This window comes from Urocitellus parryii, chromosome 3 (assembly GCF_045843805.1).
Source record: "Urocitellus parryii isolate mUroPar1 chromosome 3, mUroPar1.hap1, whole genome shotgun sequence".
NCBI lineage: Eukaryota > Metazoa > Chordata > Mammalia > Rodentia > Sciuridae > Urocitellus > Urocitellus parryii.
The window spans coordinates 145,488,420-145,507,701 of record NC_135533.1 but is presented as its reverse complement, the minus strand read 5'-3'; the positions used below and the strand labels follow the sequence as shown (position 1 = coordinate 145,507,701).

Here is a 19,282-nt window from a genome sequence, read left to right as displayed (position 1 = left end):
GTTCCATTCCTAGGACTTCCAATAAATGAATAAAAATAATAAAATGAGGGGGGAGGATGAAATTTTCTCTAATTCTGTCATTGTGTGTACTATTTTTTCTGTTAGAGAATAAGGTGGTGTTTGGAGGGAACAGCACTGTAGAGAATCAGATGTGACTGCGTTACTATTACTGTCCTTGATGGAGTCTGCCTGCAAATGGGATATTCTGTCAAGATATAGATAGGTAACAGTGGACATGCCTGAAAACGAGGTGTCTGCTGTCCTTGGGAGGTCTTACCTGCAAACGGGATGTTCTGCCAAGTGGGCTAGGAGGGCGATGAGAAAAATTTTATTATCTGTTCTTAACAAAGAGCAGAGCTCAACATACTCCGGGCCGAAAATAGATTAGCCATGAGAAGCGGGTCACTTCCAATTAGAAAGTAAAACTTCTGTATGCTATGTTTAATTAGCTGAAAGACCTGATTTATTGATGTTGGAAGGCTGCCTTCTTTGTTCACAATACTATAAAAAGATTGCTTGTATACAATAAAGGACTTTTTTCTGCTGCTACTTCGCTTGCTCTGCTTCTTCTTTCTTTTCCCATGCTGATCTGCAAGTGAATTACTGCAACACAGCACGTTCTCTGCAAGCTACTTGTGAGCAAGAAGTGATATCTATGGGGGCTGGGGTTGTGGCTCAGTGGCAGAGTGCTTGCCTAGAGTGTGAGGCAGTGGGTTCAATCCTCAGCACCACATAAAACTAAATAAAGGTATTGTGTTTATCTACAACTAAAAGAAGTATTTTTAAAAATTTAAAAAAGAAGTGATATCTTCGATCCTTAGTACCTTAATAGTGTCTGTTAATAATTTTATGAGATTTGTGGTTGAGAATGGTTTGAGATTCAGAAGACCCAGATTTTAATATGTTAGTTAGTACTGACTTTTAGTAACTAAGGAAATTTGGTTCAAAGCACCTTAGGATCTGCAAATGAAACAGAATGAGATTTACAATCTTACAAACCCATATGTGCACATGAAAAGAAGTCTGTTTTCAAGATCTTGGGCTGTCCCAGTGAACTAAAATTACTTCCTAGGCAGGTGCAGGATGAGCATGTATTGCCTGCCTTAATTTTAGACAAAAGGATATCCGGAATAGGCCGTGATTCTTTCGTCTGCCTTACTTTTCAGGGTACACTGATTCTTTTGGCTAATGCAGTAATCAAACAAGGCTTCCCACTTTCCTCAGCAGAAACAAATTAACTGAAGAGCCCACTTGGGAATTAACTGTGTTCTCTAAAAACCAGATTCAAAGCAGGTGTCCCAGTCTGACAGATGACATCAAGTCACAATCCTGGAGAACTGTCATAAAGCCACATTCTTATTTTAGCTGATTAAAATAAATAAATGTACAGCTCACACACCTGGTGTACTATTAAAATTTATTACTTTATTCTTTAATAAAAAGTTCATGCTATTTCTCATTTTATTTAAAAAGTGTGTGTGTGTGTGTGTGTGTGTGTGTGTGTGTGTGTGTATCAGATGGTTCAGTTAAAGACGAAACTATTAGGGATTATAAATGAAGTCATTTCCTTCTACCCTTATGGTAACCCTGATGTAGTGAGATCCCTGGTTTAGACTACTGTGGCCTACATATTTCCCAGGCTATTTCTTCTGCCATGTGACATAAAAAGGAAATGAATGCAGTTTTCCCATCAAGAGCAGCTGCTTCTCTGGAAAAGACTTTCTTCAGAGGCAAATCTCATCAGCCTAAAGACTTTAACTTCTTGGCTCTGAAACCTGCCCAGTTCAGAGATTGGCTGGCAGAGAAAAGTTGGTTTTCTGCCCTCTACTTCAATTAGTTGGAGGAAAAGGGGGTGACTCTTGAGGGATCTAAAAAAGAAATGGAACAAGTTAATGCCAAGATAACCTGGGAATGGGGTGGAGGGAATAATTGTGAACATCAGCCTACCTACATGGCACTATGTACAACTGTTACACTTTTATGTATCAGTTCAAAGAAGTTAAAAATAAAAAACAAAATAAAGGCATGCTGTCCATCTGCAACTACAAAAAAAAAAAAGTTAAAAACTGGGGCTAGGAATTTGGAAAGCAGTATGGAGATTTCTTGGAAAGCTGGGAATGGAACCACCATTTGACCCAGCTATTCCCCTTCTCGGTCTATTCCCTAAAGACCTAATAAGAGCATGCTACAGGGACACTGCTACATCGATGTTCATAGCAGCACAATTCATGATAGCAAGATTGTGGAACCAACCTAGATGCCCTTCAATAGATGAATGGATAAAAAAAATGTGGCATTTATACACAATGGAGTATTACTCTGCATTAAAAAATGACAAAATCATAGAATTTGGAGGGAAATGGATGGCATTAGAGCAGATTATGCTAAGTGAAGCTAGCAATCCTTAAAAAACAAATGCCAAATGACTCCTTTGATATAAAGGGAGTAACCAAGGACAGGGTAGGGACGAAGAGCTTGAGAAGAAGTTTAACATTAAACAGGGATGAGAGGTGGGAGGGAAAGGGAGTGAGTAGGGAAATCGCATGGAAATGGAAGGTGATCCTCAGGGTTATACAAAATTACATATAAGAGGAAAGGAGGGGTAAGAGAAGAATAATACAAGTGGAAGAAATGATTTACAGTAGAGGGGGTGGAGAGAGAAAAGGGGTGGGGAGGGGAGGGGAGGGGAGGGGAGATAGTAGAGAATAGGATAGAAAGCAGAATACATCAGACACTAGAATGGCAATATGTAAATCAATGGAAGGGTAACTGATGTGATACAGTAATCTGTATACGGGGTAAAATTGGGAGTTCATAACCCACTTGAATCAAACTGTGACATATGATATATTAAGAACTATGTAATGTTTTGAACGACCAACAATTAAAAAAAAAAAAAACTGGGGCTAGGGTTGTGGCTCAGTACCAGGGTGTTTGCCTGGCCGTCAGAGGCACTGAGTTCAACCCTCAGCACCAAAAAATAAAAAATAAATAAAAATAAAACAAAGGTATTGTGTCCATCTACAACTGAAAAAATTTTAAAAGTAACACTTTGCTAAAAGTTAAAAACTGCTTAACTGCTTAAAGTTAAAAACTGGGAGACTGAGGTAGGAGGATTCCAAGTTTGAGGCCAGCCTTAGCAAATTAGCAAGTCCTTAAGCAACATAGTGAGACCCTGTCTCAAAAAAATAAATAAATAGCTGGGGTTGTGGCTCAGTGGCAGAGCACTTGCACGTGAGGCACTAGGTTCAATCCTCAGCACCACGTAAAAGGTAAATAAACAAAATAAAGATATTGTGTCCATGTATAACTAAGAAAAAATATTAAAAATAAATAAATAAATAAATAGGGCTGGGGATGCAGCTCAGTGGTAAAGCACTCTGGGTAAAATCCCCAGTAAATCCTCCACCAAAAAAATGGGCAAAGGATTTAAATAAATATTTCTCCAAATGAGAAATGTAGGTGACAAGTAAGCACATGAAAAGATGTTCAACATCATTAGTTGAAATTAGGGAAATACAAATAAAAACAAAGAAACACCAATTCACACCCACAAAGATGGCTATAACACAAAATACATAACAATAAATGTTGACAAGTGGGCTGGGGATGTGGCTCAAGCGGTAGCGCACTTGCCTGGCATGCGTGCGGCCCAGGTTCGATCCTCAGCACCACATACCAACAAAGATGTTGTGTACGCCGAGAACTAAAAAATAAATATTAAAAATTCTCTCTCTCTGTCTCTCTCTCTTCTCTCACCCTCTCTTTAAAAAAAAAAAATGTTGACAAGTATGTGAAGAAATTGGAGCCCTTGTGTATTGCTGGCGGGAATGTAAAAAATGGGACAGATATTTTGGGAAATAGCCTTGAAGACCCATCCCAGCTATATATAAATGAAAATATAATTCCATAGAAAAACTTGTATCCAAATGTTTACAACAGCATTATTCATAATATCCAAAAAGGAGACGGCTGTGGGTCTGGCTCAGTGGTGGAGCACTTGCTTGGCACATGAAAACCCTGGATTTGATTCCCAGCACACTCAAAAAAATGTGGAAACAACCAAATGTTCATTAACTGATGAAGTCATTAATTGTGTGTCTGTACAATGAAATATTATTCAACCATAAAAAGGAATTAAGGGAGGGCTGGGGATGTGGCTCAAGCGGTAGTGCGCTCGCCTGGCATGCGTGCGGCCCGGGTTGGATCCTCAGCACCACATACAAATAAAGATGTTGTGTCTGCCGAAAACTAAAAAAAAAAATAAATATTTAAAAAAAAAAAAAGGAATTAAGGGGTTTGAGGATGTAGTTCAGTGGTAGAGCACTTGACTAGTATGTAAGAGGCCCTGGATTCAATCTCCAGCATCCCCCTACCACACACAAAGAAAGAAAGAAAGAAAGAAAGAAAGGAAAGAAAAAAACTGAGCATGGTAGTACATTCCTATAATCCCAGCTATTCAGGGAGACTGAGGCAAGAGGACTGTAAATTCAAGGCTATCATGGGCAACTTGGCAAGACCTTGTCTCAAAAATTTAAAAAATAAAACTGGGGATGTAGCTCAGTGGTACAGCATTTGCCTTGCAAGCACTGAGTTCACAATCCCCAGTACCATAATCAATCAATGGACTGTGGGTGTAGCTCAATGGTAGAACTCAATCCCCAGTACCATGAAAAAAGAAAAAAATGAAGTACTGAAATATACTATAATATGGATGAATCTTGAATACATTATGTTAAGTGGATAAACCACACAGAAAGCCACACACTTTCCAGAACAGGCAGATACGGAAAGATTAATTGTTCCCAGAGGCTGGGTGGTGGCAGCAATGATGGGGATGATTGCTAATGGGTTCAAGGTTTTTTGGGGGGGGATGATGAAAATGTTCCAGTGTTCTGAAATGAGTAGTAATCAATGGATAACTTTGCAAGGGTACTAAAAACAACTCAGGTTCACATTTCATTTTCTTTTTTTCTTTTATATCAAGAGAAAAGGGGCTGGGGTTGTGGCTCAGTGGTAAAGCCCTTGCCTAGGATGTGTGAGGCACTGGGTTCAATCCTCAGCACCACATATAAATAAATAAAGGTCCATCAACAACTAATAAAATATTTTTTAAAAAAAAGAGAAAAGATATTTCTAATGCACTAAATTAACATTTGGAAGTAAACTGGCAGCATGACTAACTTGGCCAAGCTGTTGGTCACCTTCAGACAAGTATCAAGAAACTTTAGGATAAATTTGTATTTCTTTTATGATGTTTTTGTATATTAATGAATTAAATTTCAGATGTTTTAGTATCTACCTCATAGAAAGTATAATTCTCAATTTAATAGATTTTATGGAAAATTTCTAAAAATATAAAAACTACTCAGTTGTACATTTTAAAAGGTAAGCTCTATGATATGTGAGTTATATCTCAATAAAATGGTTATTTTAAAAATGGGATTTTGGGGGCTGGAGTTGTGGCTCAGTGGCAGAGCGCTTGCCTAGCATGTGTGAGACACTGGGTTCGATTCTCAGCACCACATAAAAAATAAAAATAAATAAATAAGGGTATTGTGTTCATTTACAACAATAACAACAAAAAAAAAATTCTTGAGGGTGAAGATCAGTGACAGAATGCCTGGTTAACATGTTAGGCCCTGGGTTCAATCCTTAGCACCCAAAAGAAAGCAGGGGGAATCAATGGCACATAACTATTCAAGTGTCTTAAATAGTTTTATAGCTAGAATTTGAAAATCATAGTCTTTCTTAAGAAGCCAGCTTAAGAATCACCGTATGGGGGCTGGGGTTGTGACTCAGTGGTAGAGAACTGGCCTAGCACACGTGAGGCACTGGGTTCAATCCTTAGCACCACATAAAAATAAAATAAAGGTATTGTATCCACCTACAACTAACAAAAAGAAAAAAAAAGTGACCATATGTTGCTAGGCAACTATATAATGGCTCGGGAAGCTGAGGCAGAGGGATTGTGAGTTCAAGATCAGCCTCATCAACTTAGTAAGACCCCAAGCAACTTAGCAAGACCCTATCTCTAAATAAAACATAAAAAAAGGCCGGAGATATGGCTCAGTGCTTAAGTGCCCTAGGGTCCAATGACCATATGTTAAGAAGCCTAGAGGGGCTGGGGATGTGGCTCAAGCAGTAGTGCGCTTGCCTGGCATGCACGCAGCACTGGGTTCGATCCTCAGCACCACATACAAATAAAGATGTTGTGTCCACCGAAAACTAAAAAATATATATATATATATATATATATATATATATATATATATATATATATAAAAGAAGCCTAGAAATACCTGAATCTTGTAAGCACACCCCAGTACTCTGTCAAATGGGAACTGAGAAGGCATGTACCTTCAGCAGCAGGATCCAAAGGAAAGCCCTGTTTCTGGATCTGGAACGTCAGGCTGAGTCAGTGTGGGTCTATTAAAGGCAGCAACTCTCCACAACGAGAATTCAGCTTCAGACATGCCAGGTCATCTGACCGTGTGGGCCCGATGTTCAGTATGGCGATTGGTAGCTTCTTCTCTTGGGCGGTGAGGATAAACCTGTAACCAGAGTACACCTGCCCAGCAGAAGACACATGTAAGAGCTCTAGATCCAAGAAAAGACAACCGAATACAGGAGCCTCCAGGACGCCCCAGCCCACCAAAGGTCAGTCACCACTCTGACCAGTCATACCTGTAAGGACGATCCAACCACCAACAGGGAGTCGGCTTCTTTCACACGCCTGTGCACAAAATTAACCTTGTCAGGGTTCACTGTGTCCCCGAAGAACACAACATCAGGTTTCAGAAGACCTCCACATCGAACACAGGAGGGGACCTGGAAGCTCTGCACCTGCTCCTCCGAGAGAAACACGTCCCCGTCGGGGGCCAGGCCCTGGGCCTCCGCGTTCCAAGTGGGGTTCAGGAGTTTGATGCGCTCTTGCAGCACCCCCCGGGGAGTCTGCTCACCACAGTTCAAGCAGAGGACCCTGAAACCAAAGATGAGGCCACTGAATGCTCTCTCCTTGGAGGCACAAATCTGCTATAGGTGCTCCCTCCTGAGGCAGTGACAGTCTCCCCCACTTTCCTTTCCTAACACCCTGATTTTCCCCATCTTAGGCCTCCATTTTCATGATCTCCTGTGGATTTGCGGTCTTTCCTCCTATTCTACCACTAGTTTTCTAGAGCAAGTAATGTACATCTGTTTCCTTACTATACACACCCTGCTTAGGCTTCCACTAGCTCGCTTTTATCTTCTAGGGATTGAACCCACGGGTGCTTAACCACTGAACCACATCCCCAGCCCTTTATATTTTTTATTTAGAGACAGGGTCTCCCTGTTAAGGTCTTATTCAGTTGCTGAGGCTGATCTCAAACTTGCAATCCTCCAGCCTCAGCCTCCCAAGCCACTGAGATTACAGGTGTGCAACACCATGTCCGGCTCACTTCTATCCTTATAACAGCAAATGCTGTACCTTATGATTTCCTGAGTGCCTGAACAAGTGCTTTTCCCCTTCATTCTGCACTGTGTTCACCTACTTTATTTGTCATTATCACCCTCTTCTCTTTAAGACACTTTTCTTGGCTGGGGGCATAGCTCGGTGGCAGGCAATGTGCTTAGCATGTGCAAGGACCTGGGTTCCATCCTTAATACTGTTAAAAAAAAAAAAATCAACCAAACCTAAAACAGCCCCTTCTGGTTATCTTCTCACTTCTCATCACCTGGACATGAACTCTGTGAGAGCAAGCATGTTAAGTCCTTTGGCCACTGCCCTAATGTCCACCTCCTACAATAGTGCCTGCATCCAATGTAGTGATTTGGAGCTCACTAAATAGCTGTTGAAGGAAACAAAAACGTGCAGTTTTAGCTACTTGGAGGTGAAGACAGGAGGATGGCTTGAGCCCAGGAGTTTGAGGTCAGCCTGGGCAATGAGATCCTGCCTCTAAAAACATAAAAAGAAAAGAAAGAATAAAAGGGGGTATAGTTGGTTCCACCTCTAGATACTCCTCAGTCCTCCACCCTGTTTTCTATGTTCTCCTTGTTGGTTGAAGCTCTCTCCTATTTCAGTGTCTCTGTATAATGGCTGCCTCCTCTGTGACTCTACTCCTACCTTCTCCAAACCCTAGTTCCATCTCCACATCTCCTTGACTATCCTATTTTTTTTTTAATATTTATTTTTTAGTTCTCGGCGGACACAATATCTTTGTTGGTATGTGGTGCTGAGGATCGAACCCGGGCCGCACGCATGCCAGGCGAGCGCGCTACAGCTTGAGCCACATCCCCAGCCCTCCTTGACTATCCTATTAAGATCAATCCCAGGGCTGGGGTTGTAGCTCAGTGGTAGAGTGCTTGCCTAGCATGTGTGAGGCACTGGGTTCGATTCTCAGCAGCACATATAAATAAAGGTCCATTGACAACTAAAAAAATATTTAAAAAAAAAAAAGATCAATCCTAGCAGAGCAAGATGGTGCATGCCTATAATCCCAGCAGCCAGGAAGGCTGAAGCAGGAAGATCATGAGTTCAAAGTCAGCTTCAGCAAAAGTGAGGCCCTAAGCAACTCAGTGAGACCCTATCTCTAAATAAAATACAAAATAGGGCTAGGGATGTGTCTCAGTGGCAGAGCACTTGCCTATCACGTGTGACGAACTGGGTTTGATCCTCAGCACCACATAAAAATAAACAAACAAAAATAAAGCCATGCTGTCCACTTACAACTGCAAAAACAAATTAAAATAAATAAAATACAAAATAGGGCTGGGGGTGTGGCTTAGTGGTTGAGTGCCCCTGAATTCAATCACGGGTATCAAAGAAGAAAAAGAAAAATCTTTGAAGCCTAACCTTAGCAACTTAGTGAGCTCCTAAGCAACTTAGTGAGACCCTGCCTCAAAATAAAAAATAAAAAAGGTTTGGGAATGTGGCTCAGTGGTAAAGCACCCCTGGGTTAAATCCCCAGTACCAAAAGAAAAACAAAATTTTTGAATCTGGGGGATGGTTTATGGGTACTTAGTCTCCACTTTTGTGAATTTTGAAATTTTGATCATGAGATAAAGGTTTTTATGTATTTTTAACATGAACATATAGGTATCATTAATTCTCTAATTCCCCCAATAACCCCATAATCTGGGTCCTTCAGGCTGACCTCCCTTAACCCACTCTTTCTAGTCCTGTCTAGCCTTTCTCCAGTGCTATTTTTATCATGTTGTTGCTCTCTTGCTCAGAAACCCTTTATGTCACAACAGACCCAAACTACGCTGTCTGATTTTCAATTGCAACCAATTTGGGTCTAGCCCCTCTCAAAATCTGATTTCACACTAGTCACCATTTCCAAACCCTCCACAGAGGTCAGGCCTGACTCCCCTGGGCTCTATGAACTCCATTTAGAAAGCCCTTTTTTCCCAGAATCCTTTGCCTAAGTCAAACTTGAATCAGTCTCAAGCCCCCACTTTACCCATACAAGCTTTCTCAAGTATGCCAATCTTCACTACATCTGTTTCTTTGAACGTGCACATCATATATACCAAGGACCACACAATTTAACAAACACACGTTGAGTTGTTTGTTGCTAAACATGCTATTTTTGTGTCTCCCCCACCAAACAGAATTCCTGCATATAAAGTAGACCACCTCTTATTCACACTACCAGGTGACATGCCAATATGCATAACACAGGCACCCAGGAAATAATTCAGGACTGGCAGGCTGATTTTAGTTCTCAGAGGAGGCTCTCAGGGACATAAAGATAAAGAAATCATCTCCAATTAGCTACAAGTCATTGCCAAGGCTGTCGGTACAATCCCCTGCCCATGTATTCATTCCACCTATAATTATTTAGAGTTCTGACTGTAGTCAGAACTATCCTGTGTTTTGTGTGTCTATGTGCTGGAGACCCAGCAGTTTGTAGCATAAACTTTTGGTTCTGCTCATGTACATCCCAGAACACCCTGGAAGCCACAGGGACACAATATTCTTATAAGCAGCTTCCTGTGTCTCTTTTGCATAGAATGTTCCATGACCATGGTAGCCTTCTTGAGAGAAGCAGTGTAAAGCGGTAGGGAAATAATTCCCCAAGAGCAACTGTGGACCAGGGAGGCATGAGAAATGGTGGATAAACACCCCAGCTTCCTTCACTTTCAAAGAGATAATTCTGAAGCACGTTCTAGACACGGAGTCCTGGCAGGACTGAGCTCATCTGTTCAAAGTAGTAACCCATACGTATTTCCCCCACTAGTGCTGGGGAATCAAACCCTGAGCCTCGTGATGCTGGGCAAGTGCTCTAGCACTGGGCCACATCCCCAGCCCTGAACACACCCTTCCTTGTCCCCACTTTTTTTTTTTTTTTTTTGAGAGAGTGAGAGAGGAGAGAGAGAGAGAGAGAGAGAGAGAGAGAGAGAGAATTTTAATATTTATTTTTTTTAGTTCTCGGCGGACACAACATCTCTATTTGTATGTGGTGCTGAGGATCGAACCCGGGCTGCACGCATGCCAGATGGGCGCGCTACCACTTGAGCCACATCTCCAGCCCCTTGTCCCCACTTTTTTGTGTCCCTACTCCCTGACTGAGTTTACCAGGATCAACTCTAAACTCTCAACTCTAAACAATTTGCTTCCAAATCTTTTTCTCAGGATCTAATACAACCTTAACTAAGATAACAAAGGTTCTGGATCTCACAGAACACACATTGCCACGTTCAAACTAGACTTCCTGCACCTGTGCATGGATCCATGGAGCTCTGTCAGGCGCTGACTCCCGGCCTTGGTGTGCAAGGCATCCACATTTTGTGTCACTAGCCAATGCAGTTTTCCGAGTTTCTCCCAGTTGCTCAGAGCCCAGTGTGCAGGGTTCGGCTGGTGGGATGAGAACTGAGGCCAGCCCACAAAGTTTCTTGCCCAGTACCGCTGGCGGATTGGAGCACTCCGTACAAAATCTCCATGCTGGATGGGCTTCCGGTCAGTGCGGGCATAAAGTCCCACCTTTTCTGACCTGTAGTCTGGGATCCCTGACTCAGTTGAGATCCCTGCCCCCGTCATCACGAGGAGTTTCTTGGAAAGAGTGATGAAGCGCTGTAATTCTTTGACCTTCTCAGGGTCCAAAGGAGGACTTGATGGCACAAAGAACTCAACAGATCTGCAGGAGCACTGCCGCCTGAAGTTTCTGATCCAACTGCCTTTTGTTGACTTGAACGTCAACCCACTGCTCATCCTCATTCTAGAGAAAAAGAAACCTCATGTGAGAAGATGAGTTTTGCAAACAAAGGTAACCACTAGCGGATGAAAGAAAAAACAAGATGTGATCTATCTGTTCAGTGGAGTGTCATTCTGCAGTAAAAAATGAATGAAGCTAGAATCCAGCTACTGAAGAGGCTGAGGCAGGAGAATCACAAATTCAAGGTCAGCATGGGAAACTTATCCTGTTTCAAAATAAAAAATAGGACTGGGAATGTAGCTCAGTGATATAGCACCCAGGACTCAATCTCCATCACTGGGGGAAAAAAAAAGTTCTCATACATACTATCACATGGACGGACATTGAAAACATTAGGCTAAGTGTAAGAAGTCAGCTACAAAAAGACAAATATCATATGATTCTACTTATATGAAATGTCCAGAATAGGCAGAGCTATAGACATAGAAAGTAGATTTATAGTTAGCAGTGGCAGGAGAAAGGGAGAATGTTAAAGCATGTGCAAAAAATTCATCATTCATTTTTTTTCTGGTACTAGGGATTGAACCCCAAAGCATTTTACCACTGAGCTACATTCCCAGCACTTATTTTTTATTGTTTTTTTTTTTTACTTTGAGACAAGGTCTCGCTAAGTTGTTGGAGTGCCTCACTAAGTGGCTGAGGCTGGCCTCAAACTTGTGATCCTCCTACCTCAGCCTCCTGAGTCACCCAGCTAATTCATTCATTTTCATAGCTGAAAAATAAGAGGTAAAAAGTAGACATTGAGCATCAAAAGCTGCTAAGATTTCAAAAAGATGGGCTGGGGGTGTAGCTCAGTGGTAGAGCATTTGCCTAACATGTGTTTAATATTTAATTAAATAGGTTTAATCCTCAGCACTGCAAAATAAATAATTAATTTTTTTAAATTACAGAGAAACATTGAGAACTATGAGACTTTTGATGGAAGACTGCCTAAGATGTGGTCCTGGCAAAAAAAATAAAATAAAATCAAACTTGATTCTGATCAAATCTCTAATTAATAATTTATAGGAAATACAGAGAATAGAACATTGTGTAAAATGATAGCATTTGTCACCTGGCAAAGTCCAGGACTTTGGAAACTGAAACTCTACAGGACAAACAAATCAGTTTCTTCTACAAATAAATTACATAAGATAGATATGAAGAAGAATTAAGGGGCTGGGGCTGTAGCTCAATGGTAGAGAGCCAGCCTCACATGTGTGAGGCACTGGGTTTGATCCTCGGCAACCACATAAAAATAAATAAATAAAGATTTAAAAAACAAAAAAGAAGAAGAATTAAAATTAAAAGATATTTAAAAACACACCAACAATTTAATATATAGAACTTATCTGGATGCTGATTCAAACCAACTTTAAAAATATAACATTCGGGGCTGGGGTTGTGGTTCAGTGGTAGAGTGCTTGCCTAGCAAGAGGCCCTGAGTTCGATCCTCAGCACTACATATAAATAAATAAAATAAAGGTTCATTGACAACTAAAAAAAATTTTTAAAAATATATGACATTCTAAGCAGGTGTGTAATTCACACCTATAATTCTTGCAGCTTGGGAAGCTGGGGAAGAGAATGGCAGGTTTGAAGCCAGCCTTGGCAACTCTGTGAGGCTATAAGCAACCTAGTGAGACCCTGTCTCAAAAGGAAAAATAAAAAGGGTTAGGGATATGGCTCAATGGTTAAGCACCATTGGATTTATCCCTTGTACCAAAAAAAAGACATTCTTTTTTTTTTTATTTTTTTTTATTTTATGTTTTAGTTCTCGGCGGACACAACATCTTTGTTGGTATGTGGTGCTGAGGGTCGAACCCGGGCTGCACGCATGCCAGGCAAGCGCGCTACCGCTTGAGCCACATCCCCAGCCCAAAAAAAGACATTCTATGACATTTTTTCCATATGACAATTGAAAAACTGAACATCAACAGGATATTGAGTTAGGCGAAATGGCACACAACTTTAATCCCAGTGATTCAGGAGGCTGAGGCAGGAAGATTTCAAGTTCAAAACCAGCCTCAGCAAAATCAAGATGCTGAGCAACTCAGTGAGACCCTGTCTCTAAATAAAATACAAAATAGGGCTAGGGATGTGGCTCAGTGGTCGAGTGTCCCTGGGTTCAATCCCTGGTACCAAAACAAAACAAACAGAATATTCATGATAGTAAGAAATTATTATTTGTTTTTTTGGATGTGGAGCTTGAACCCAGGGTCTTGTACATGCTAAACATTCACTCTACCACTGAGTAACAGCCCCACCAAGTTAATTTTTTAATGCATATGACAGACGGTATTTGTGATTCTTTAAAAGTGTGTGTGTGTGTGTGTGTGTGTGTGTGTGTGTGTGTGTATTTTTTAAAGAGATGGGGTCTTGCTACATTGCCCAGGCTGGCCTCAAACTCCTGGGCTCAAGCGATCCTTTGGCCTCATTCTCCCAAGTACCTGGGATTACAGGTACATACCACCATACCTGGCTTAAAAAGTTCTCATCTCATATAGTTTTATATTAAAATTTTGGATGAAATGATATATCTGAAAGAATTTGTTTAAAAATAATAAGGAGAAGGATGAAGAGGATAGGAGTATATAAATGAAACAATTAGCCAAAAATCTCTTTCTTTTGTGCTGTGGATTGGACACAGGGCTTCCCACACACTAAGCATGCTCTCTGCCACTGAGCTCTACCACCAAACTACACCCTCAGCCCAAGAACTGCTAATGGTTGAAATTCAATGATGGCTAATTCTTTAGAGGAATGTGTGGATTGAAGATACCCTGATGTAGCCAGGACAACAGGAGTACAAAGGTGCCAAAAGCCTTGAGATGAAGGCTGTATCCCTAAATCCTGTGAATTTTAACAGCTTAGAATGGAAGTGTGAAGAGAAGCTAAAACATGGAAAGTTTTCTTGTAAAGGTAGACAAAAATCCCAATATCTGAATCATTTCAGCAATTATATAGTATTTGGAGAAAAATATATTTCAAATTAAATGTGCAAAGTGAATTAGGCCAAAAAACTTAGTAATCCAGTGCCCTCATGTTGCCCTAGATCTAGACAAAACTGAACCCAAGGGCTCATGATTAACAACAGAATAGAGATAAATAAGGGCTAAGTCCTGAAAAAACAAACAAACAAAAAACAGACAAAACCAAACTATAGGCTGGAGATAACTGAGGCAAAGAAAGAAGAAAAAATATGTACCCAAGTGAGAGAGAACCAGGGTCTCTGTCAAGAACCCACAAATGAGCAGGGGTGAACTTATTGGTAGAACCCTTGCCTAACATGGTTGCAGCCCTGGGTTCCATTCCCAGCACTGAAAAATTAATAATAACAAGAATAAATAATAATAATAATCCATAGATAGCCAATGCAGTGGTGTGTTTGTAATCTCAGAATTTGGGAGGCTGAGACAAAAGAATCACAAGTTTGAGGCCACTCTGGACAATTTAGCACCCTGGCTCAAAATAAAATTTTTAAACAGGGCTGGGGGCACATGCCTATAATCCCAGCAACTCAGAGCAGAAGGATTGCAAGTTAAAAGCCAGCCTAGACACTTTAGTTAGACTCTAGTTAGTTAGTTAGTTAGTTAGACTCTGTTTCAAAATAAAAAATGGTTGGGTCAGAGGTCAGTGATAAGAGCACTCCTGGGTTCAATCATCAGTAAGGGAGTTAGGAGGGTGGCTGAGGGGAGGGAATGGGGCTGGGGATGTAGCTCAGGGGTATGGCAGTTGCATAAAATGCATAAGGCCTAGGTCCAATACCCAGTATGTCACACAAAAAAGATAAACCCACAAATAAAGACAAGATTGGCTGGTATCTTTATTTTCCCCCAAAATGTCCACCCTAATTATATTCAGTAGCAGATTACTGATGAAATTCTAACTCAGGGCCTTGCACATACTAGGTAAGTGCATCCCCAGCTCCTACTGATGTGATATCAAGCCCTTTGGGGAAGCTGCCAACCCAAAGTATCTACTAATCAGCTAATCTGCACATTGAAGTATTATGCAGAGGTTAATGAGAGCCAATGAGAGCTTGATATTGAGAAAGAGCTAAGGAGTAAGAATTTATCAGAAATGCATACAATACTGTTTTATGGAAAATAAGAATATTTAAGTATTAGAAAAATGTGCTTGAAAGAAGCATAGGTTTTTCTGTAACCTAAGAAAGACATCTATCCAGACCTTACTTATCCATGCTTATCAACTCATAATCAATCAACTCATAATGAATCAATGACTTCAACAGACTCAAAATGAATCAATGTATCTGTCCTGACAGAAAAGATACAGCCTCTTCCCCTCCTCCCCTTCTCCCATCCTACAGTGGTTTTGTTTTTGTTCTTTGGTGCTGAAGATTGAACCCAGGGTCTCAATTGCACTAGACCACTTAGTTACCCCCCAGACCCCGTATTACAAAGTGTGGGGTTTTTTGTTTGTTTGTTTGTTTGTTTGTTTTTGGTACCAGGGATTTAACCCAGGGGTATTACCACAGAGCCATGTCCCCAGCCCTTTTTATTTTTTGAGACAGGGTCTCACTCAGTTGCTGAGGCTGGCCTTGAGCTGCTATACTCTGCCTTAGCCTCCCATATTGCTGGGATTACAGGTGTGTGTCACTGAGCCTAATAAAGTGTTTTCTTTTAAATCAAAATCAATATCCTGTAAAATTGGGAAGGGTGTGAGCTAGTTAACAATCTGATCATTCAGGGATGCATTGAACTTTAGGGCTCCAGGTTTACAGAGAAACACTGGCCTTTGCCAGAGAAATGCAGATAAACTGGCTTCCACACCCAAGAAGGAAAAGAAAAATCCTACTATGGCCAATTTCAGGCTACAAGTGATTTAACAACTGGTTAGTAAATTCCCAAATATTTAACAACTGGCCCTCAGCAGTATAAACTGATTCCAGAACCTGTCCTGGGTCCTTTGAATCCAATCTGAAGTAAGCCCACCTTCTTTATTATCTTTTTAATAATTTTTTTGTCAAGAATCTTTCATCCCTCCCACAAAATAAAGTCTTATCTAAGCATAAGATTATTACATAAGAGCTTTTTTTTTTTTTTTTTTTTTTTTTTTTGCAGTACTGGGGATCAAACCTAACATGCTAGGTGAGCAAACCACCAGGGAAATAAGATTTGGCTAGGCTAGGGCTGGGGCTGCCCTCAGTGATGGGTTTAATCCCCAGTGCCACAGTAAATAAATAAATAAATAAAGGGTGGGGGAAAACTGGTAAAGCAGGATTCTAACATAACATAAGGTCTATTCTGTAACAGAAAAAAAAATGGCTGGTCAGAAATGAATCCTTATATATTCCAAAAGGCTAATGAATTACCCCAATATTCTTTTTCTTGCAGGGAGTGATGTTTGGGATTGAATCTAGGGCCCTGTACATGCAAGTGGTTTACACTGAGATATGTCCCCAGCCACCTAACCCCAATATATTATTTAAATCTCAGTAGCGTACTATTATTCCACCTATGACTACATTTAAAGATATAAATATATTTATATTTTATTTATATTATATTTATGGTCAATATTATCCCTTGGGGGAGTACGTGTTCCAGAAACCTACTTCCTGTTTTATAAATCAGAATCATCTTATTTCTCCCTAAGCCAAGAAGAGCACGTTTGAATTGTAGTTCGTCAGGGTTTTAAAAATTTATTTCTTTTCATTTTTTCCAGCACTGGGGGAAATGAACCCAGAGCCTCTCTTCATGCTAGAGGCAAGCACTCCTCCACCTCTGAGTTACACCTCCCCAACTCAAACTGTCAGGTTTTGATAAAATTTATTGCTCAGACCTTTCAGGCTTTTGATTTTATTCATGTAATTAATCCCACACCCCTTTCATTTCTTCGTTTCCCCCATATTTCTTGTTACCTCTCCATTGGATAGATCATTATCTATAGAATCTCCATTATAAATTCTGCTGGGACACAAAAAAAAAAAAAAAGAAGAAAAAGACCAGACCCCTGCATGTTAGCTACAACTTCTCTAGTGACACGCATCCCATAAGCAATCACTATTTTAGGCCTGGCTTTCCAGACCTGAGTTCACGACCCCGCTTTCTCCGGGACATCCCACCTCAACGCGCGAACGAGGACACAGCTCTTCCCTGAGACCGAAGGGCCAGAGACACGCCGCTCGAAAACACGTCCCACGGGAAGAGAGGCTCTCTTCCAGACCCCACCAAGGGCAAAGAGGAAAAGTGAAACCCTTACAAGAAATGCACAACTTCGAGAAACCTGCAGCCCGCTCAAAACACACTTACTTTCGCCGCTTAGGGGACACCTCGCCCCTGACAGCGGGGGCTGTTCGGCTACCGGTGCATCTTGGGAATTGTAGTTCGTGAAAGGAACTGATGCAAGGAAAACTACAAGTCCCACAATCCCGCGGGACCCATTATCGTCCGCGAGCGCCCCCTGTCCATCTCTCCTGGTCAGAGGTTTGGAATCTTGGTGTGGGCGCTCAGCTGGGCCTTGTCTTTCAGAAGGAAGTAGTTAGAGCTTAGGTACCAAGGTATTGGGTGCAAAACAGCCCGTCCAAACAGCGATAAGTTAGGAATTCATCCTTTCTTAATAGATGCTTTTAGAAACAGGTCTACACTTGACTCATCTTTAGAGTGTTCATTTTCATGTTGCATTCAAAACAATGGAATCGAGTTTGCTACTATGGGTAAAACACTTTGTAGTGGGTTATGACAAAATAAGATTCTCACAAGTTAATGTGATTAAAATCACCTATATACGTGGACTCATTTGACGTCTCCAATATTATTTCTATGTTTTAATTAAATTAATCCCACAATGCCTGTGCCTCCACCTCAGAGATTCTAATTTAATTGATCTGAACAGATTCCTGGATATTAAGTCTGTTTACATGTGGCCAGTGAGAACTGCTACACCTAAGTAAGACATCAACTAAAATATATATTTAGAACACAATCTAGCAGAGTCTAAGAAAGCTCATCTAAGAAAGCTCTTACCCTGCTTCAAGAAGAACTGAAGGGCTGGGGTTGTAGCTCAGTGGTAGAGTACTTGCTTAGCACGTGTGAGGCATCAGGTTAGATCCTCAGCACTACATAAAATAAATAAATAAGGAGCTGGAGTGTGTGAGGCCCTGGGTTCTATCCTCAGCCTCGCATATAAATGAATAAAGGATCCATTGACAATACATATATATATATATATATATATATATATATATATATATATGTATGTATTATTTTATTTATATATATATATATAAAATAAAATAAAAGCTGAAGCCAAGAGTAACAATAAGGAAGCTGGAGGCAGAGTGTTTCCTGATCCTCTCATCTTATGTATGGAGATAAATATTGGCAAACTGACTTCATTAAGTAACCTGGGGGGCTGGGGACATAGCTCAGTTAGTAGAGTGCTTGCCTCACATGCACAAGGACCTGGGTTCAATCCCCAGCACCAAAAAAAAAAAAAAAAAAAAAGTAACCTGGGAGTAGTATCTGCAGCTACAACTTGGATAGATCATTATCTATAGAATCTTCTAAGCAGAAAGAATCAATCCCCTGACAGCCCTATGTGCCTTAGTTAACCTAATCACATTGGCTGAAAGAACCAAAATATAAATTAAAAAATTGCAGGGCTGGGGGTGTAGCTCAGTGGTAGAGTATGTTCTTAGCATAAGGCAGGTCCTGGGTTTGATCTCCTGCATGCAAGGGTATTTTATAAAAACCCATGACAGGGTCAAAATAGTGACACTCTCTTTCCCTTTGTTTTATTTATCAATTGATTGTAGTAGGAATTGAATCCAGAGGTGTTCTAACAGTGACTTAAATCCTCAGGCCTATTTTTTTTTTTTTAAAGAGAGAGTGAGAGAGGGGAGAGAGAGAGAGAGAGAGAAATTTTAATATTTATTTCTTAGTTCTCGGCGGACACAACATCTTTTTTGTATGTGGTGCTGAGGATCGAACCCGGGCCGCACGCATGCCAGGCGAGCGCGCTACCGCCTGAGCCACATTCCCAGCCCCTCAGGCCTATTTTTTAAAAAAATTTTTTAGTTGTTGATGAACCTTTATTTTATTTTTTTATTTATTAAGATGCGGTGATGGGGCTGGGGA

The 19,282-nt window shown here is 40.7% G+C and overlaps 1 protein-coding gene across 3 annotated transcripts; it reads right to left on the bottom strand.

Moving 5' to 3' along the window:
• Positions 1 to 1,415: 1,415 nt before the first annotated feature.
• On the bottom strand, positions 1,416 to 17,514 carry Sirt4 (sirtuin 4). Of its 3 annotated transcripts, XM_077795573.1 has the most exons (6): positions 17,456 to 17,514; positions 10,674 to 11,201; positions 6,688 to 6,982; positions 6,361 to 6,571; positions 3,637 to 3,706; positions 1,416 to 1,868 (listed from the first exon to the last, which is right to left on the bottom strand). In XM_077795573.1, the coding sequence occupies exons 2-4, from the start codon at positions 11,198 to 11,200 to the stop codon at positions 6,419 to 6,421; spliced, it is 975 nt and encodes a 324-aa protein (XP_077651699.1). In that variant the 5' UTR covers position 11,201; positions 17,456 to 17,514; the 3' UTR covers positions 1,416 to 1,868; positions 3,637 to 3,706; positions 6,361 to 6,418. The 3 variants fall into 3 exon arrangements, with proteins under 3 accessions (XP_077651699.1, XP_026259193.2, XP_026259196.2); XM_026403408.2 differs by lacking the exon at positions 3,637 to 3,706; XM_026403411.2 differs by lacking the exon at positions 3,637 to 3,706 and having other exon boundaries at positions 10,704 to 11,201.
• Between the last annotated feature and the right edge of the window lie 1,768 nt (positions 17,515 to 19,282).

Bases quoted from the DNA above. Each gene is read 5' to 3' on its own strand.
- Sirt4 (XM_077795573.1), bottom strand. From the start codon at position 11,200: ATGAGGATGAGCAGTGGGTTGACGTTCAAGTCAACAAAAGGCAGTTGG. The intron at 6,983-10,673 runs GTGTGTTCTGTG...CTTTGGTTTCAG, and splicing joins TCTAGTTTGAACGTGGCAAT to GGTCCTCTGCTTGAACTGTG. The intron at 6,572-6,687 runs GTATGACTGGTC...TCTGCTGGGCAG, and splicing joins TGGTTGGATCGTCCTTACAG to GTGTACTCTGGTTACAGGTT.